The sequence below is a fragment of the Sceloporus occidentalis genome, unplaced genomic scaffold, assembly GCF_023333645.1.
Source record: "Sceloporus occidentalis isolate IW3139 unplaced genomic scaffold, rSceOcc1.0.p SCAF_527, whole genome shotgun sequence".
Lineage (NCBI taxonomy): Eukaryota > Metazoa > Chordata > Lepidosauria > Squamata > Phrynosomatidae > Sceloporus > Sceloporus occidentalis.
The window spans coordinates 31989-49800 of NW_028317507.1; the positions used below are offsets into that span (position 1 = coordinate 31989).

The window sequence follows — 17812 nt, forward strand, 5'->3', positions numbered from 1 at the left end:
TTCTCTCCCCCAAGCCGGACATATTGAGACCCCTTCGTCTCTCTCTTCTCTCCCTCCCCCCGTCTCTATCTTCTCTCCCCCAAGCCGGACATATTGAGACCCCTTCGTCTCTCTCTTCTTCCCCCCCCCCGTCTCTCTCCTCTCTCCCCCAAGCCGGACATATTGAGACCCCTCCCTCTCTCTCTTCTCCCCCCCCCCCCCGTCTCTCTCTTCTCTCCCCCAAGCCCGACATGTTGAGACCCCTCAGTCTTTGTTGATTATTTTTATTCTGTAATCTGCTCCCTGTTTTCGCTATCTCTGAACTCTCTCCAGAATGTTGATATCCTTCTGTAGATGGGGTCTCCAGCACAGTATCCACTACCTCACATGAGGCATGTTGAAATTGTGCTTTTTTCCCTCCCGTTAATTTGTTGCTGATGAAGGGGATGTGAGTTGGCTTTTGGATGGGGCAGCTTTGGGGTAATAAGCAGAACCCTTACAATACCCAAACGGTAGTTGATACCTGGAGTGGAGCTCCAGCATGCTCTATTCTGACGATTAATTAGATGCGATGCAGTGAGGGTTGGCGTGGGCCCCGTGTGTCCTGGCACCCGGCGGCTGGAGCGGCCCCGGTCGCTGAAAGGTATTTTGGGGGACTCGTCGTCTGCTTAGTGAATTCTTTTTTTTCTTAGCTAGTTTCACGTTAAAGGCTTTTGGAATTATTCCTCCCCGGATTTAGGGATTACACGGCTCTGCCCTCCCTAATTATTGGTCCTTCAGAAGTCATCAGCACTGACAATGTGCGTCACGAGTCCCGCGGCAACTAAACCGCCAGGATTACCGGAGTCCATCTGTAACTAGTCCTCTCTAATCCCCACGGCAACTAAACCGCCAGGATTACCGGAGTCCATCTGTAACTAGTCCTCAACTAAACCACCAGGATTACCAGAGTCAATGTTTAACCCCACGAGTGACTCCTATTCCCGGTGTCGCAGCCGTTGCAGCCCCCCGTGTTGTGCGGCGCAGCTGTGTCGAGGGCAGGGTGCGGTGCTCAGAGAGACTGAACGGCGTGTCCCTAACATGTTAACACATGTAGATTGCAGGCATGGCCGTGGGCACAGGTAGCCGTGGCAGGCGTGTTCGCACACGTGAACGGCCCGCTTCATTCCGTGGACTCTGTTCCATCGCGCTCTTTGTTTATTTGTTATTCAGATGTTTGGACAGAACAGCATATAGTAGACTGGGCCCACGGATGCCCCGTCGTGTGTGTGGCTCCCACTGCGTGTCCAGGGGCCCCCGCTCCTGCTATGGGAAATGTTATTGGCTTTTCCCTGCACCGGTTAACCTCTTGTGCCAGGAAAGGGTTAAGTAGCCGCGGTGTTTTGTTTTTTTGGCCCCCGGGTGCCGCGTCCTCGCCCTGTATGATTCATGTAACAGCAACCCGGGCCAAGAAACATAAAGTCCCTGAGAAACCGGCCGCTCTCCGGAGGAAACTCCCTGTTTATTGGCCGCCTGATCCCCCGCGCCCCGTCCCTGTGCCCCCCCTACACGCCCGCCATGCGTAAACATCCCCCACAAAGCGGTCATTCATTGGTCTGCGCGGCGTGTGTGTGTCTGTACGGCGTGCTGCCTGCGCATGCTCACAATCGCCCCTTTATTCCAGGGCTCCCCTCACAGTTGCCCCCTGCAAGGGGTAGCTTCCTAGCGAATGTCCCAAACGGGCAGCTCCGGGGCTTCTGCTTCTCGTTTGCCCAGTGCGAGCCTGTGTTCCGGGGCTATATCCCGATTTGCCCCCGCGTGGGGTATGTGTGGAATAAACGGTCCTTGGCTGCCGGCAGAGCCGCTGTCTCCTCGTTGGGTATCCGGCAGCGACCCCTCCTGGCCGCGTGGAAGACGGCAGTCACCGTGGGCTGAGTGCCCCCTAGTGGTAGGGGAGAGGTTTCTGTCACTGGTGGAGCCCCCGGTGCCTGCTGGCCCTCTGGACATGTGGAAACCGATAATAATGGCCCCCAGTTTCTCCAGGTCCAGTAATCCCAGCCGCCCTAACTAATGCAAGGGGGGGGGGGGCAAAGCTGCTGCCGTATGTGGGGGATGTGTAACATGTATGAGATGTAACGTGTGCGTGTATAGGACGTGTGCTGCGTGAGACTGTTTATGTTGGGTGTCGTGTTACATGTTAGGTGTAGTCAGTGACAGAGTCTGCGTGGGCAGAGCTGGTAAATTCCCCATCGTGTTTCACGGGGTCCGGGTTCCTCTGGATATTGTCGGTGGTTGTGACGCAGAATCAGCTTCACGACCTGCTGCTTGTGGAGAATTGTGCCGCCCCGCTTATAATGGTACGGCCCCCGCTGCTGCTGCTTGTGGAGAATTGTGCCGCCCCGCTTATAATGGTACGGCCCCCGCTGCTGCTGCTTGTGGAGAATTTTGCGGCCCCCGTTGCCCGTTTAAATAAAACAGACGAGAACCCTGTACGAAACAACAGCTTTATTTAAAAAGGGAAGAGTCCGCTGCCGCCCCGGCAGTAATACTGACGGCCAACCCCGAGATTTACTATAAAACTTGTCCCTTTTACACACAAGCCGTGGGGCATGTAAAGTCCGTGATAACACGACACGGGATGTGAGCCGTCCCCAGCGCTCTATCCCAGGAGACGTCCCCAGCGGATAAAAGGATGACAGAGGGCGCCGGGGCCGGAAAATTTTTGCAGATCGAGTGTTGGGGTTATTACGAGACTTAGCGGGGGTCTCGGCTTCATCGTTCCGTTCCTGACCAGGAGAGCCAAGCTGTGGACGGGGCAGCCATGTTCCTTCCGATCCCTCTGGAGGCCGTGGGCTATGCGTCCTCCAATCGTGGTGCAGGATGCCGTGGGAGGCGATCTCAGCCAATCGCAGAATTCCATGGGGTGGGTGATCATCACAGCAAAGGATCTAGGCGTTGTGTAAAGATGGACAGACAGGCGCATGCCCGCCCACTCCCGGGATTAGATCGCGTATGTTCCCTGATCTCGCCAGGCGAGACACAGAGGTCTCCTTCACGCCTCAAATTTCTGGTAAATGGATTCAACGTACAGAAGAACTTTCTGCCAATCAGGTCCCTGCGGCTGCAGCATGTGATCCGGGGTCTGAGGGAAGAGGTCGTCGGTGAGTGAGGCTGGACGGTGGGGAGAGGGACAAACTAAGAAGATACTAAACTGCGGACTTCAGGTCAATCTACAAAATAACCACCTCTGACTGGGCATACTCCATGCGTGTACCACACCTTCTCTGATCTAGTCCCCACACTACTCCACTCCACAGACAGGACTGGTTGAGTGTTGTATGAGAGAGATCCTTGGCTCAAATGACCGGATCAGACTTCACTGGATGTCTTAATGGTGGTAGTGGCGTTGGCTCTGGGGCAGCGAGTCTCATGCATTAAGGGGCGGGGTCAGGGGGAAGTGGGTGTGACTGGGAAGTCAGACTCAGTGGGGCGGGGTCAGGGGAGGGGCGTGTAACTGGAAAGGACTGGGAAGTCAGACTCACTGGGCCGCACACACCAGACTGGTCATCTATCAGAGCGCACTCGAGTGGGAGTGGGGAGTGGGAGGTCTTACTAACCAGCAAGGACGGGATCCCCGCGCTCTCCGCAACCTGCAAGGCCAGCTGAAGATTCCTCCTCTGAGGAAAAGAGAGAAAAAAGAGAGATCGCCGCTAGCAACCTGCCGGCAGATAAGATTCATTCGCTCCGCCAGCGACCTCACGCACGGCCAGATTCCCTCAGTGTATTAACCTCTACCACTTCTGCTGGATGGCTCTTCCATGCACACACCACCACTAGTATAAATGTCTATGTGTATCTCTCGCAATATAGCACAGATCAGCTCTGCATGCTGATTGGATGCTGATAATGAGGATCAGCATGTTGTCTGGATCCACTGGCCAGCTTGGACTGCTGATTGGCTGGCGATGGCATTTATATGGAGGTAGTACCTTCTCCAGGGGGCGGAGCTGTGTGTACGGGATCCTTTCTGGAAGGTAGGAGTGCAGAAGGGCGCAGAGTGCCATGCCGTCCGCCCAGGAGCTGCTGAAGTTGGTGATAACCACGTGCTGAGAAGACAAAAATACTGCAGAGCATTTCACACCTCAAGGAACGCAGAGCGTCTCCCACCTCACGGGACGCAGAGCGTCTCCCACCTCACGGGACGCAGAGCGTCTCCCACCTCACGGGACGCAGAGCGTCTCCCACCTCACGGGACGCAGAGCGTCTCCCACCTCACGGGACGCAGAGCGTCTCCCACCTCACGGGACGCAGAGCGTCTCCCCCCTCAGTAGTGATGTCCGGATCATGAACGAATCGTTCATTTGATCCGATTCTTTTTAGTGATCCGGATGAATCGGTTCAGTAGACTGAACGATTCATTTGTAGCGGTTCAGTCTGTGAATCATGCAGCTGTAACCTGATCCTAGAGTCATCTGCAGAGCACTCAGACACAGACTCTGGGGTCAGGTTACAGCTCATTCATTCACAGAGGAACGATGACTCAGAGTCGTTCAAATGATTCGAATCTTACAGAGATTCGAATCATTCAGAGAATATTACTGATACCATACTTTTATAAATAAATACATTAATAATGTTCACACTGCCCCCAGGATTTAGATTCCCCTGAGTTTGCCCCCCCCCTTTACCTATAACTGCACCTTCAGTTAACTTTATTAAATTAATTAAATTAACCCTCAGTCATCAGCATAAAATTAACCCTTATACCCCATCAACCATAACTGCCCATAAATTAACCCTAAAGCCCCATCAACCATAACTGCCCCTAAATTAACCCTAAACACCCCATCAACCATAACTGCCCCTGAAATTAACCGTAAAGACCCCATCAACCATAACGGCCCCTGAAATTAACCCTAAAGATCCCATTAACCATAACGGCCCTTGAAACTAACCCTAAATACTCCATTAACCATAACTGCCCCTAAATTAATTGCATGTACTCCAGATAAATTACCTAATAAATTGGTATGGTTGATGGGGTCTTTAGTGTTAATTTAGGGGCAGTTATGGTTGATGGGGTGTTTAGGGTTAATTTAGGGGCAGTTATGGTTGATGGGTGTTTAGGGTTAATTTTAGGGGCAGTTATACTTAATGCGGTGTTAAGGGTTAATTTTAGGGGCAGTCATGGTTGATGGGGTGTTAAGGGTTAATTTTAGGGGCAGTCATGGTTGATGGGGTGTTTAGGGTTAATTTAATGGTGAGGGTTAATTTAATAAAGTTAGCTTAAGGTGCAGTTGCAGGTAAAGGGGAATGTAAATCCTGGGGGCAGTGATTATTAATGTATTATTTATAACAGTATGGTGATATTCTCTGAATGATTAGAATGCCAATGAAGGCAGAGAGTCATTCAAAGATCCGGATCTTACAGTGATCCGGATTTTACACTGATCCGGATCTTACAGTGATCCGGATCACTGTAAGATTTGGATCCCTGTAAGATCCGAATCTTTGAACGACTCTCTGCCTTCATTGACATCACCAGATTAGGCAGGCAGGAGGGTTCATTGACTATAATGAAAGGGGCGGGGCCAATCGTTAGTGTGCCTGCACGGAGGGACTGGGCAACAGTAACTCCTGTGAGTCACACTGAGTGATCCGAAGATTCGGATCATGAATCGGATCATTTCAGTGAACGAGTCTAAATGATCCGATTCACTTTAATGATCCGAACTTCCCATCACTACCCCTCAGGGGACGCAGAGTGTCTCCCCCCTTACGGGACGCAGAGTGTCTCCCCCCTTACGGGACGCAGAGCGTCTCCCACCTCACGGAACGCAGAGCGTCTCCCACCTCACGGAACGCAGAGCGTCTCCCACCTCACGGAACATTCCAAATGCAGAACGTCGCATCTCTTTGCTCACCTTGTAGCCACACGTCCGGTCCTGAGCCCAGCGCAGAAATACTCCTCTTTTAGAGCCCCCATAACGGCGGAAGAACGATCCGGAATCCTCTGTCAGATTCTCGCTGAAGGGGAGACATGGGGTAAGAGCAGAGGTCACAGGGTCAGAGGGCCTCGGGGTATTTATGGGGGGTGGGATGTGGCCCCTGTAGCGCGTGTCTCGTCAGGTACTCACGTGGCTTTGGACTCGTTTAGTAACGTTTCGAGGCTCCCTCTCCTCTCTCTGCGGGACACGGAACCTGAGAGAGAAAACACGGGTAAAAACCCACTTTATATGCTCATAGCTGCCGACTGTCCCTCTTACAGGTTAGCTATTAATAACCCTCTGGCACCCCGGCCACAGCACCCACAGGTGCCAAGGGTGACCACGTTTTTTTTCTGCCATTCAGGGACAAACAATGAAGCGGATGATATCACACACATGCGTATATTATACATATAACATATAACATAAATATATATATACATATAACATATACATATAACATAACATATATATACATATATACAATCATTACAGACATGAGCAGATTCAGAGAATTAACCCCTCTATTACCAGACATGAGCAGATTCAGAGAATTAACCCCTCTATTACCAGACATGAGCAGATTCAGAGAATTAACCCCTCTATTACCAGACATTACACACACAGTCACAGAGACACGCAGCTAAACACAAATACCTGGTGCTGGGTGCAGCTTACACTGAGTTGGTGTGAAGGAGGGACCCAGCCTATCAGGAGAGGCTTCTGAACCTCAGGCAATCAGGAGAGTTGAGAAGTCTCTCCTGATTGGCGGAGACCTCCTTCACTCAGACTTGTCATTCCTGGACAATGCATGTGGTCACCCTAACTTCCAGCACCCTCCAGCTCCACTTGTTACCCTGCACCCCCTAATTACACGCTATGCCCCACACATTAAAATGCCAAAGCCTTTACTCATCTGGGATCTCACCTGCCTCCTGTGGGGGTCGCTGGGATGGGGGGACACTCATTAAGCTGCTGGACTTCATAATTGGGTCCTGTAATGAAAGGTGAGTGATTGGGGGGTCAGCCAGTGTAGGTAATGCTGGAATGATCAATGTCCTGCCCCTTACAATAAGTGGCCCCATGCAGACCGCTCTCCAAACACTTTTCACCCACCCTTAAATCATCATTTACTCAAGTATGTGACCCCACTCAAATCTGTTCCTGCCCTGTGTTACAGTCATCTTGCGCCTTGTTTAACATGCAGGTCTGATTAACAGCGACTGCCTATGGGTCAGCCCCATAACATGTGAAACGTGCAGGCTCCTCCGCCGTCTCCGCTTTGTACTGTGACTGCCTGTGCTTGTGAAGAGCAGAAGCTGAGACCCTGGGGCCGATGTGTCAGGGCAGGCGCTGGCATGGTACCCTCACCCTCAAGGAGGACAGGATGACCCCACGAGGGAGGCTGTGATACCCCTGTAGGGATCCATTCACTGGGGGGGCGTCTGCCCAGTCCACTGAGTCATATCTGTGGAAAGAGGGTTATCAGGTTAATACCGATTAATTACCCCCTAATGCCTCATTAACCCCCGCCGCACATCCCTTAAAGTGCTGCTATCCCCAAATGCACATCTTCCACGAAGTAAAGTCATAAAATCTGTATGTGCTCGACATAGAAAAGACCCGGGGTTCCCCGAACCGATTTCTCACCCCTACCCTTTATGACTTATTTAAGCTCTGCCAATAACTGCCCCTGATCTGAGTTACAACACATCTCCTTATAGCAAATATGGCCTCAGTTGCCCCCACCCGGGGTTGTGCCCCACCTCTTGCTCCTCAGTCTCCGGTTCTCTGTCTCGGCTTTATCCAGTTTCTCCTGGGCTTCCTCGCGGAATCTCTCTGCCACGGACACGGCGGTCTGGAGATCGGATTGTAGGAGCGTCAGGTCCCGCACCTGGCCCTGCCGGAGAAGCCGGGGTCACGTGTGTGGCGGGTCATTAAGGGGCAGTATGTATAGGAAGGGGGTATAAGGTGTAGTATGGCACTATTTATAAATAAGAGGTAAATCCTGCCTCTCATTCTCTCTTTCCTCTTCTCTTGTCTCCTTCTATCTTAGCTTTTCCTTTCTTTCTTGTCTCTCATCTTTTCTCTTTATTCTCCTTTCTCTCACCCCCCCCAGGTCTTTCTGCTCCATTTTCCTTTCTTTTTTCTCTCTCTCATTATCCTTCTCTCCTTTCCCTTTTCTCCTCTACCTTTCTTTCTGGTCTCATCTTCTTCCCGTCTTTTACTTTCTTACTTGTCTCCCGTCTTTCTTTTTCTTCTTTCATAAGCAAAGTGTGCAGGAAATAGTTTGGCAAAAAGTGTTTAACCCCAGGGGCAATATCTATAAGAAAGGGGGACTTAGTATAGCTCGGGGGGCAGTAAGTATAGGGGAGGTAAGAAAGCGGGTGTAGGGTGGCTTATGATTCAGAATGAAAAAGGAGAGGGGGTATAAGGTGTAGGATGGGGGCAGTTTGGGGTACAGTTTGGACGGCCCTCACTTACCTTCAGCTCCATGAGGTTCTCCACTAAAGTTTCCTTTTCTTTCTCCAGCTGATAAATCCGATCTGGGGACAAAAATGAGACCATCTGGTATATCTGCCTGCGCTCTGCCGGTAAATGCTCTGCTTCCTGCAGATGTAAGCTCTGCTGCCTGCGCTCTGCCGGTAAATGCTCTGCTTCCTGCAGATATAAGCTCTGCTGCCTGCGCTCTGCCGGTAAATGCTCTGCTTCCTGCAGATATAAGCTCAGCTGCCACTGCTGGTATAAACTCTGGTGCCTGCGCTCTGCCGGTAAATACTCTGCTGGTATACGCTCTGCTGCCTGCGCTCTGCTGGTAAGTGCTCTGCTTCCTGCAGCTATAAGCTCTGCTGCCTGCGCTCTGCCGGTAAATGCTCTGCTTCCTGCAGATGTAAGCTCTGCTGCCTGCGCTCTGCCGGTAAATGCTCTGCTTCCTGCAGATATAAGCTCTGCTGCCTGCACTCTGCCGGTAAATGCTCTGCTTCCTGCAGATATAAGCTCAGCTGCCACTGCTGGTATAAACTCTGGTGCCTGCGCTCTGCCGGTAAATACTCTGCTGGTATACGCTCTGCTGCCTGCGCTCTGCTGGTAAATGCTCTGCTTCCTGCAGATGTAAGCTCTGCTGCCTGCGCTCTGCCGGTAAATGCTCTGCTTCCTGCAGATATAAGCTCTGCTGCCTGCGCTCTGCTGGTAAATGCTCTGCTTCCTGCAGATATAAGCTCTGCTGCCTGCACTCTGCCGGTAAATGCTCTGCTTCCTGCAGATGTAAGCTTTGCTGCCTGCGCTCTGCCGGTAAATGCTCTGCTTCCTGCAGATATAAGCTCAGCTGCCACTGCTGGTATAAACTCTGGTGCCTGCGCTCTGCCGGTAAATACTCTGCTGGTATACGCTCTGCTGCCTGCGCTCTGCTGGTAAGTGCTCTGCTTCCTGCAGCTATAAGCTCTGCTGCCTGCGCTCTGCCGGTAAATGCTCTGCTTCCTGCAGATGTAAGCTCTGCTGCCTGCGCTCTGCCGGTAAATGCTCTGCTTCCTGCAGATATAAGCTCTGCTGCCTGCGCTCTGCCGGTAAATGCTCTGCTTCCTGCAGATATAAGCTCAGCTGCCACTGCTGGTATAAACTCTGGTGCCTGCGCTCTGCCGGTAAATACTCTGCTGGTATACGCTCTGCTGCCTGCGCTCTGCTGGTAAGTGCTCTGCTTCCTGCAGCTATAAGCTCTGCTGCCTGCGCTCTGCCGGTAAATGCTCTGCTTCCTGCAGATGTAAGCTCTGCTGCCTGCGCTCTGCCGGTAAATGCTCTGCTTCCTGCAGATATAAGCTCTGCTGCCTGCACTCTGCTGGTAAATGCTCTGCTTCCTGCAGATATAAGCTCAGCTGCCACTGCTGGTATAAACTCTGGTGCCTGCGCTCTGCCGGTAAATACTCTGCTGGTATACGCTCTGCTGCCTGCGCTCTGCTGGTAAATGCTCTGCTTCCTGCAGATGTAAGCTCTGCTGCCTGCGCTCTGCCGGTAAATGCTCTGCTTCCTGCAGATATAAGCTCTGCTGCCTGCGCTCTGCTGGTAAATGCTCTGCTTCCTGCAGATATAAGCTCTGCTGCCTGCACTCTGCCGGTAAATGCTCTGCTTCCTGCAGATGTAAGCTTTGCTGCCTGCGCTCTGCCGGTAAATGCTCTGCTTCCTGCAGATATAAGCTCAGCTGCCACTGCTGGTATAAACTCTGGTGCCTGCGCTCTGCCGGTAAATACTCTGCTGGTATACGCTCTGCTGCCTGCGCTCTGCTGGTAAGTGCTCTGCTTCCTGCAGCTATAAGCTCTGCTGCCTGCGCTCTGCCGGTAAATGCTCTGCTTCCTGCAGATGTAAGCTCTGCTGCCTGCGCTCTGCCGGTAAATGCTCTGCTTCCTGCAGATATAAGCTCTGCTGCCTGCACTCTGCCGGTAAATGCTCTGCTTCCTGCAGATATAAGCTCAGCTGCCACTGCTGGTATAAACTCTGGTGCCTGCGCTCTGCCGGTAAATACTCTGCTGGTATACGCTCTGCTGCCTGCGCTCTGCTGGTAAATGCTCTGCTTCCTGCAGATGTAAGCTTTGCTGCCTGCGCTCTGCCGGTAAATGCTCTGCTTCCTGCAGATATAAGCTCTGCTGCCTGCGCTCTGCCGGTAAATGCTCTGCTTCCTGCAGATGTAAGCTTTGCTGCCTGCGCTCTGCCGGTAAATGCTCTGCTTCCTGCAGATATAAGCTCAGCTGCCACTGTTGGTATAAACTCTGCTGCCTGCGCTCTGCCGGTAAATACTCTGCTGGTATACACTCTGCTGGTAAATGCTCTGTCAGTATACTCTCTGCTGCTGGCTGTGCACTCACCTTGTAGTTTCTCTTTCTGTGCGCTCTCTTCCTTCTGTAGTCTCTCGTGTTTCTCTGCGCTCTCAGAGTCGTCCTGCATGGACTGGAAGTCCGTTTGGAACTGTGTTGTCAGACACTCTGTCACGTTCAACCGTTCCCGGCACTCTCGGCACAATCCATACCCCATCGCTACCCCAAACCATACCCCTTCCCCATCGCTACCCCAATCCATACCCTGGGTGCTACCCTTGTCCCTACCCCTGCCCCTACTACTGCATACTATACTTACACAGACTCTGCAGAGGCCTCCATATTGTGAATGGACTGGATAGGGAGATCTCCCCTGTGACCGACGTATTGGGCAATGGCTCACCAGGGGAGGGGGGTTTGGTACCCCAGGAGGGGATCTGCCCCCCCCCCCCCAGACCTGCCTTCCAAGGCCTCCTCTACAAACAGTCACAGGCTATGTCCCTCCTGCTGGTCCTCTATCTTCTCCCCATCTCTATTAATGTCTGTCTCTTTGGCAGTCTCTTGAACACTCTCACCTGGTTGTCTCTTGCACGTCCTGTCTCTTGTCCTCTTCTACATTTGGCACCTGAAAAACAGACATGAATAGTCCTAGAGGTGCCTGAGAAGGTCCGGTTCCTCCGGCTGCCTCATCTGGTTGGATGTCGGGTCCTAGAGGTGAAGCAGCTCCTACCTGCGCTCAGAGCCTCGTACTTGTCCTTGAGGCATCTCATTTCTTTGAGTCCGACGCTCAGATCGTGTCGCACCTCGGCCAAGCGCGCCTCCCATCCTAGGGCAGAGTCCATTATGTGTGGCCCCTCGCTGACCATTCTGAGGCTGAGCAGAGCGCCCAGCTGGCTGTGCATGCGCGCCAAGGCATCCGATGCATGCTGGATCCTTTCCATGGCCCGGCTGAAAGGGACACCCCAGGCCTCCTCTCCTTTGGACAGCTCAAAGTTAAGGGGCAGTTGGTCCGGGGAGGGGCAGCTGCCCGGGGGTTTCTGTTTGGGGCTTCCCGCTGGGGTGTAGAAGTGGTCTCGCGTGGGGGACGATGTAGGGGAAAGGTGCGGCTTGTAGAGGGCAGAAGATGAGGGCTCCTTGGGCGACTCTACAGGAAGAAAACCTGATTCTGCATCAACCGGACCCGGGCAGAGGATGCGTCGCCGCGTCTGCCCCGAACCCGAGAGCGGAGCACAATATTAGGACAGTTCCCACGTACGGTTATGTGTTTATGCGCGGCTCGCGAGGAGGTCATGGCGGCCGGGTTCAGAGAATTGCCCCGTAATGCACACATTGGGTCCCAAACGCCTACGCTTCCTCGTTAATATCAGCAGAGGGCCCGGCGAATCCTGCCCTACGCCACAACGCTGGTGCTGGTAGCCCAGGGGGCAATAGATACCCAGAACCTGCCGGCAGATCGGCCCCCATCCGGTCGCCCGTTTCTCCTGCTGTAACGACTCAAACCTTAATCAGTCGTTGGTCTCGTCTTAGATTCAGGAGCCGTATGTCTATCCCATGCATGTTTAAAACACCCGCTGTATTACCCTCTACCACCTCTGCTGGGAGACTGTTCCACCACCATCCTTTTTACTCCTGTACCCCAGTCTGTAGGGGAATTTTTGGGGTCTGTCCTAACCGTCCCACCTGAGTAAGAGTCGATACGAACCCCGTCCTCATCAGACTGCAAGTAAAGGTAATATAGAGAAGAGCGGGCAACCCGGCAGAGTCGTTACCTGCGTGAGCGTCCGTCGCGGTCTTTATGTTGTTGGCTCCCATAATGAACTGATGGATGCAAATCCAAAAACAGCAGGAGATCCAGAGACACCTGTACTCTAGACTAAGAACTCCCACTCACTGAGTGCCCCCACTCACTTTCAGCTCTAATTGCCCCCCACTCTCAACTCTTATTATCCCCAGTCACAGCTGTGCAAACCCCCACTCCCTTTCAGCTGAGTACCTCCACTCACTGTGCGCCCCAGTCTCTCTCTCCTTGTCCTCCCTTCGTACTCTCAGCGCGCCCTCCCTCTCGTCACCCTGCTTATTTTGTGGTCCCTCCTCAGAAAATCCTGTGTGACTGCATTACTGTTCACACCCTACTCGAGCGCAGGCCTGGCACCGTGACTCAAACTCACACACCCTGTGACAGGGACCACTCCCTGCGACATGCCCCGGCCTGCACAGCCACCACCGGGACCCTGCAGCAGGGAGATAGAAGCACTCGGCCATGAGGGGTCTCTTAGTAGCACAAGAAGCACCAATGACATCATCCGGCCCCCCAACGGCCCTCACCCCAAAAATATCAGTTGGGCTCCGCGCATCTGAAGGACACAACGCCATATGGGTTTCCTGCTCTTCTGCCCCAAGTAACAAAACCCAGGAACCTGCCAGCAGATCGGCCCCATTTGGCCCATCTAGTCTGTAAAGACTCAAACCTTAACCCTTTCAGTCCTCTTAGGTCACAGCGGTACATCCTAAAAGCCTGTGGCAAGAAGCCCTTTAGGACGTAGAGGTACGTCCTGAGGTCTATTGACAGCCTGGACTCTCCCGCCGTGGCTGGCTACCAACTGATCGTGTTGGCCCCGAGTGCCAGTACACCGTAAGTTAAGGGATCCCCAGTCACATGATCGGGCATTCCCTTCCGGTAGGCTGAGACCCACCCGAAGTTCACTTGAGGTCAGGAGACCCTCAGCAGGGGGTTTTTCTAGACCCGGCTTGGCTCTCCCCCTGCTGGCTGATCACAATTATTGCAATCGGCAATGCAGAACTATGGCGCCCTGCTCGCTGATCACAGTGTGATCAGCACAAAGAGAAGCAGCTTCTCCCCCTCCCAAAAAAAATAAAAGAAAAAACATAAAATGTATCAGATCCCCAAAGGGCTCTCCAGCCACACTGCCAACAGGGTAACAGTCCCAAAACACAAGAAAATTGAAAAGAAATATATATATTTCTATAAAACGCCCCTTAGTCCTCCTACTATAAATATTTAAAAAATCCATAAAAAATTTGTACGCGAGACCCGACTCATCAGGAGACGTTGCCAACACAAACCGGCGCGACGTCACACTGCGGCTTAGAAGCTTTGTATTTTTTTTTTCCGATTTTTTATCTCACTAATAGCCGCCCGCCCTTGTGCCAAACAAACCTTCATTTCACCCAAGGAAATATATTTATTATTTGCCTCTCTCTCTCACTTATGGCGCCATTCAGGAGAACTGCTTCCCAAACCATGCTGACCCTGACCCGATTTCAGGCATTATGCCCTATGGGCCAGAGAAACTACCCAGAGCAGAGTCTCCCACCCTGCAGAGGCGGTAACGGGCTAAGGATGACTGAGGTGCGGCAGTTAGACAGGTTCAGCTCTCACTCAAGTGTCTTCACCAAATTATTTCTTTGTAACAGAATTAACCCGGGACCGCACAGGGCCCTGCAGTCACCCCCCGGCCTGGAACCATCCTGAGCTGAGCAAAGGGAAGAGGCAACAAAATAATTCCACTGACTTAAAGGAAGGGAGCGGATACCCAAACTACCCCCGGGGGCAGAACAGGAGAAAGTTAGACTAAAATGAAAACACAGGGAGGGCTTTTACAGGGCAGGACAGGGAGACGAGGGGGTGGATAGGACAGCAAACAATTTGTTATGGAAATACAAAACCCACACATAGCGAACACTAACCCCATGAGCTTACACTCTACAACAGAAACGGGCAGGAAGCACCAGAGACGCAAAACAAGATTTATTGTGTTTAAAAACAAACAGAACGCGCTCAAAAAAACACTCTTCCCTCAACAAAAACAAAAAGGGGGCAATTAATCTGGAAAAGCAAGAAGGAGCCGAGGGGTGAGAGGGCATCGTTCCCCGCAGGGCCGCGAGAAATCTGCACTCGTCTTCATGTTGTCCCTTCTTCGGGTATGGGGGGACCACGTGCCGGGGGGGGGGTACATTGAGGTCTACATAGTTAAATGGGGTGCGAGCTATGGACCCCGTTAACCCCGTCACTTGCTGGAGGCACCACAAACATTGCAAAGTGCTGAGCTGCGTCGGGCCCCGGCAGGGACAGGGTTACATGGGGGAAACATGGCGGATGGGGGTAACATGGCGGGTGGTCTCCCAGGTCTCACTGCACAGCTTGCTCGTTCCCGCTGCCACTCGTCTCCTGCGGCTTCATAACGTCGGGGAGCTCCGGGGGGCTGGAGAAGGAATCCACCCGGAGGGGCTCGAAGGATTCGCCTACAAAAACAGGCCGGGTGTTACTGAGCCCAGGAGCAAACCACACAGGGTTAATGTGCCGGGGGAGACCCCGCTGGCTGCACAGGAGGGGGGTCACTCACCTGCGCTGCGGAAGGCTAGTCCCACCGTGGCTGGGGCCTGTGGGCGCGCAGTCTGACTGGTAAAGCCACAGTCCCCGAGGGTCTTGCTGTCATCCAAGAGCTGGTCGTCCTGAAAGAGAGGTGCGGGTGAGCGGGAAGCGGTGCATGCTGGGTAAGAAGGCAGTGGAGGGGGAGCTCACCTTGTACAGTCGCTGGTCCTCTGGGGGTCTCTTCAGGATGCCCTCGACGATCCGTTTCAGCTCGTACACCGTGGTGCTCTCCTTGGCATCGGTGAAGATCGTGGTTTTGTGGCGGCGGATCATTAAGAAGACATCCTGGGGAGACAGCGAGGGAAAAAGCCGCCTTCAGAGGACACAGGGGGTAAAGAGTGGAGGCACGGGGGCAGCTGCTGGCCAAAGAGCTAACCATCACCCCTGACCCATGGGGCAGGAATAAAGGGGTTCCCTCAGCTTAATGTATGGGGTACCCGAGGGGGCAGGGCATGGAGGGCTCCATGTATGCAGCACCCACAGGAAGGGGTATGGAGGGCTCCCTCAGCTCCATCTAACATGAGCAGCGCATGTTCTCCGGCTTCTCTACACGAAGCCGGACCCCTGAAGCAGCCGAAGCAACTAAACCCGCCCCAGGTAGAGGGACCAGCGATAGCAGCCACAACACAGCACACATTGGTGTAATACTCATGTATCACACTGCGCAGGGGCAGGAGGCAATTACCTCAATAATACCGGGGCAGGCAGTAATGCCCTGTATTATCACCATAGTGATATGGACACGTATGGATTGCAAGCTCCGCAGGTCAGTGTGACAAACGCCGCCAGCGAGATGCAAAATCCATACCCCTCACACAGCCTAAGAATTCTACATCCTGCCGGCCCCTTCATCTGACCCGCAGAGGAGCACACGTTCACCAAACCACCTTCAGAGGAAGCGAGGATTTGCCCCCAACCCAACGTGCCTGTGTAGGTCCAAGGGATGGAGTCAAAACAGCCATATTGTGAGGGGCAAGCTGTGGGCAATAAAACCGCCATCTTGAAGAAGGCAAACTAGACTACGAAATACAGCGCCATAGAAACGGATTCTCTCGAACAGTAAACCACCCAAACACCGCTCCCACGGGGCCCTGACAGCGGCACTCCCTGGACGCCTGGCTTGGAATACAAGTAGCCGCCATTTTGAGAAGGTCAAACCCACTCAACAGTCGAAGCGCATGTTTGGGCGCTTCCGGGTGAGGATAATGTCTATACCCCACTACCCTGGGTCTGGGTGGCCAGCGGCAACTTACTGCGGGTACAAGACATAGTTTATCAGGGAGTTGCCACCATCTTGGGAAGGTCAAGCACAGGCGGCCTAGGTACGCGTGAGTGATCTCAAACCAACTGTGAAAAGCTCACACTCTAAGCCGCAAACCCGGCACGACCGCCCTCTGGTCCCACAACTCACTCACCATCCCGATAATATCCGCCCTCGGTCCGTCTGACCCGGGCTGAGCAGCAACAAGACAAAGAGGAGCTGGCCGCGACTCCGGCTGCCTACACAGTGACCTCCCTCCCGGCGAACACCGCGTCCGCGCAGCCGCTAATTGAAGGAGAGGGCGCCATCTTGCGTATGGCAAAACGCCTATTTGCCAACCAAGCTTGGGCAGGTGAGGCTGTAGGCGGAGTCTTGGGGGGCGGTCAAACATGACGTAAACGACTCGCGACCGCTTGCGTTTGGCGCGAATTCTGAGTCAGTGACAGACGGAGCCAACGGATCCTTTGATCGCGTGGACCTCGCTCGGGTAGCTGCCCCCACCTCCCTGCCCGACCACAGCCCCAGTTACCCCATTTGATTGAATGACCGGCTGGCATTAGTGTCGCTAGTCTCTGTATCGAATGTCAATTGAGGAAAGGGGCCAGGGGGGTAACATGTTATGGTGGGGTAGAGGAGGGGGTAACATGTTATGGTGGGGTAGAGGAGGGGGTAACATGTTATGGTGGGGTAGAGGAGGGGGTAACATGTTATGGTGGGGTAGAGGAGGGGGTAACATGTTATGGTGGGGTAGAGGAGGGGGTAACATGTTATGGTGGGGTAGAGGAGGGGGTAACATGTTATGGTGGGGTAGAGGAGGGGGTAACATGTTATGGTGGGGTAGAGGAGGGGGTAACATGTTATGGTGGGGTAGAGGAGGGGGTGCATGAGGGGTGGTAATATGGCAGGCTCAGGGGGCAGGATCTCTTGCGTTGCTGATTGTCATGTATGTTTGTTTCAGTTTGACCCGAACGCTGGTACCCGGAAGAGGCCCACGGGTTCTGCAGACCGTCTGACTGGATCGAGAGGTAAGGATGCCATGTCTGCCCCTGGGGTCAGAGCCTCAGTGGGACCCGCGCTGCGCTCATCTTGCTCCCTCGCCCATAGAGTTCCTCGGCCTCGTTGGCCCATTTGGGATGGCTAGCACCGCGTTGGATGTGTGGTCGGTACCCACTCAGCCTGTGGAGTCTCATAAACTGCTGTCTTGGGGCTTTTCTGGGGATGCGACCCCCTAAGTTCTCGTTGTAAATGTCACATCTGTCAGTTAAAAAGGACCTTAAATCACCAAATGAGTTCCTCAGGAATCTTGGCAGCTACGGCGTCCACTGGTTGGTGGGATGGGAGATTTCTGATGAGGGGCTGTGGACGGAGGATTATCGGCGCTGCCATAAAGCGATCTGCACCTTGTGTGTGA

General features: G+C 53.3%; 1 protein-coding gene across 1 annotated transcript; it reads right to left on the minus strand.

Moving 5' to 3' along the window:
• Positions 1-14897: 14897 nt before the first annotated feature.
• Positions 14898-15419, minus strand: LOC149271380 (elongin-B-like). Its single transcript, XM_089507499.1, has 3 exons — positions 15291-15419; positions 15112-15220; positions 14898-15010 (listed from the first exon to the last, which is right to left on the minus strand). Exons 1-3 carry the CDS (start codon positions 15411-15413, stop codon positions 14898-14900), a joined length of 345 nt encoding a protein of 114 aa, XP_089363625.1. The 5' UTR covers positions 15414-15419.
• Positions 15420-17812: the final 2393 nt, after the last annotated feature.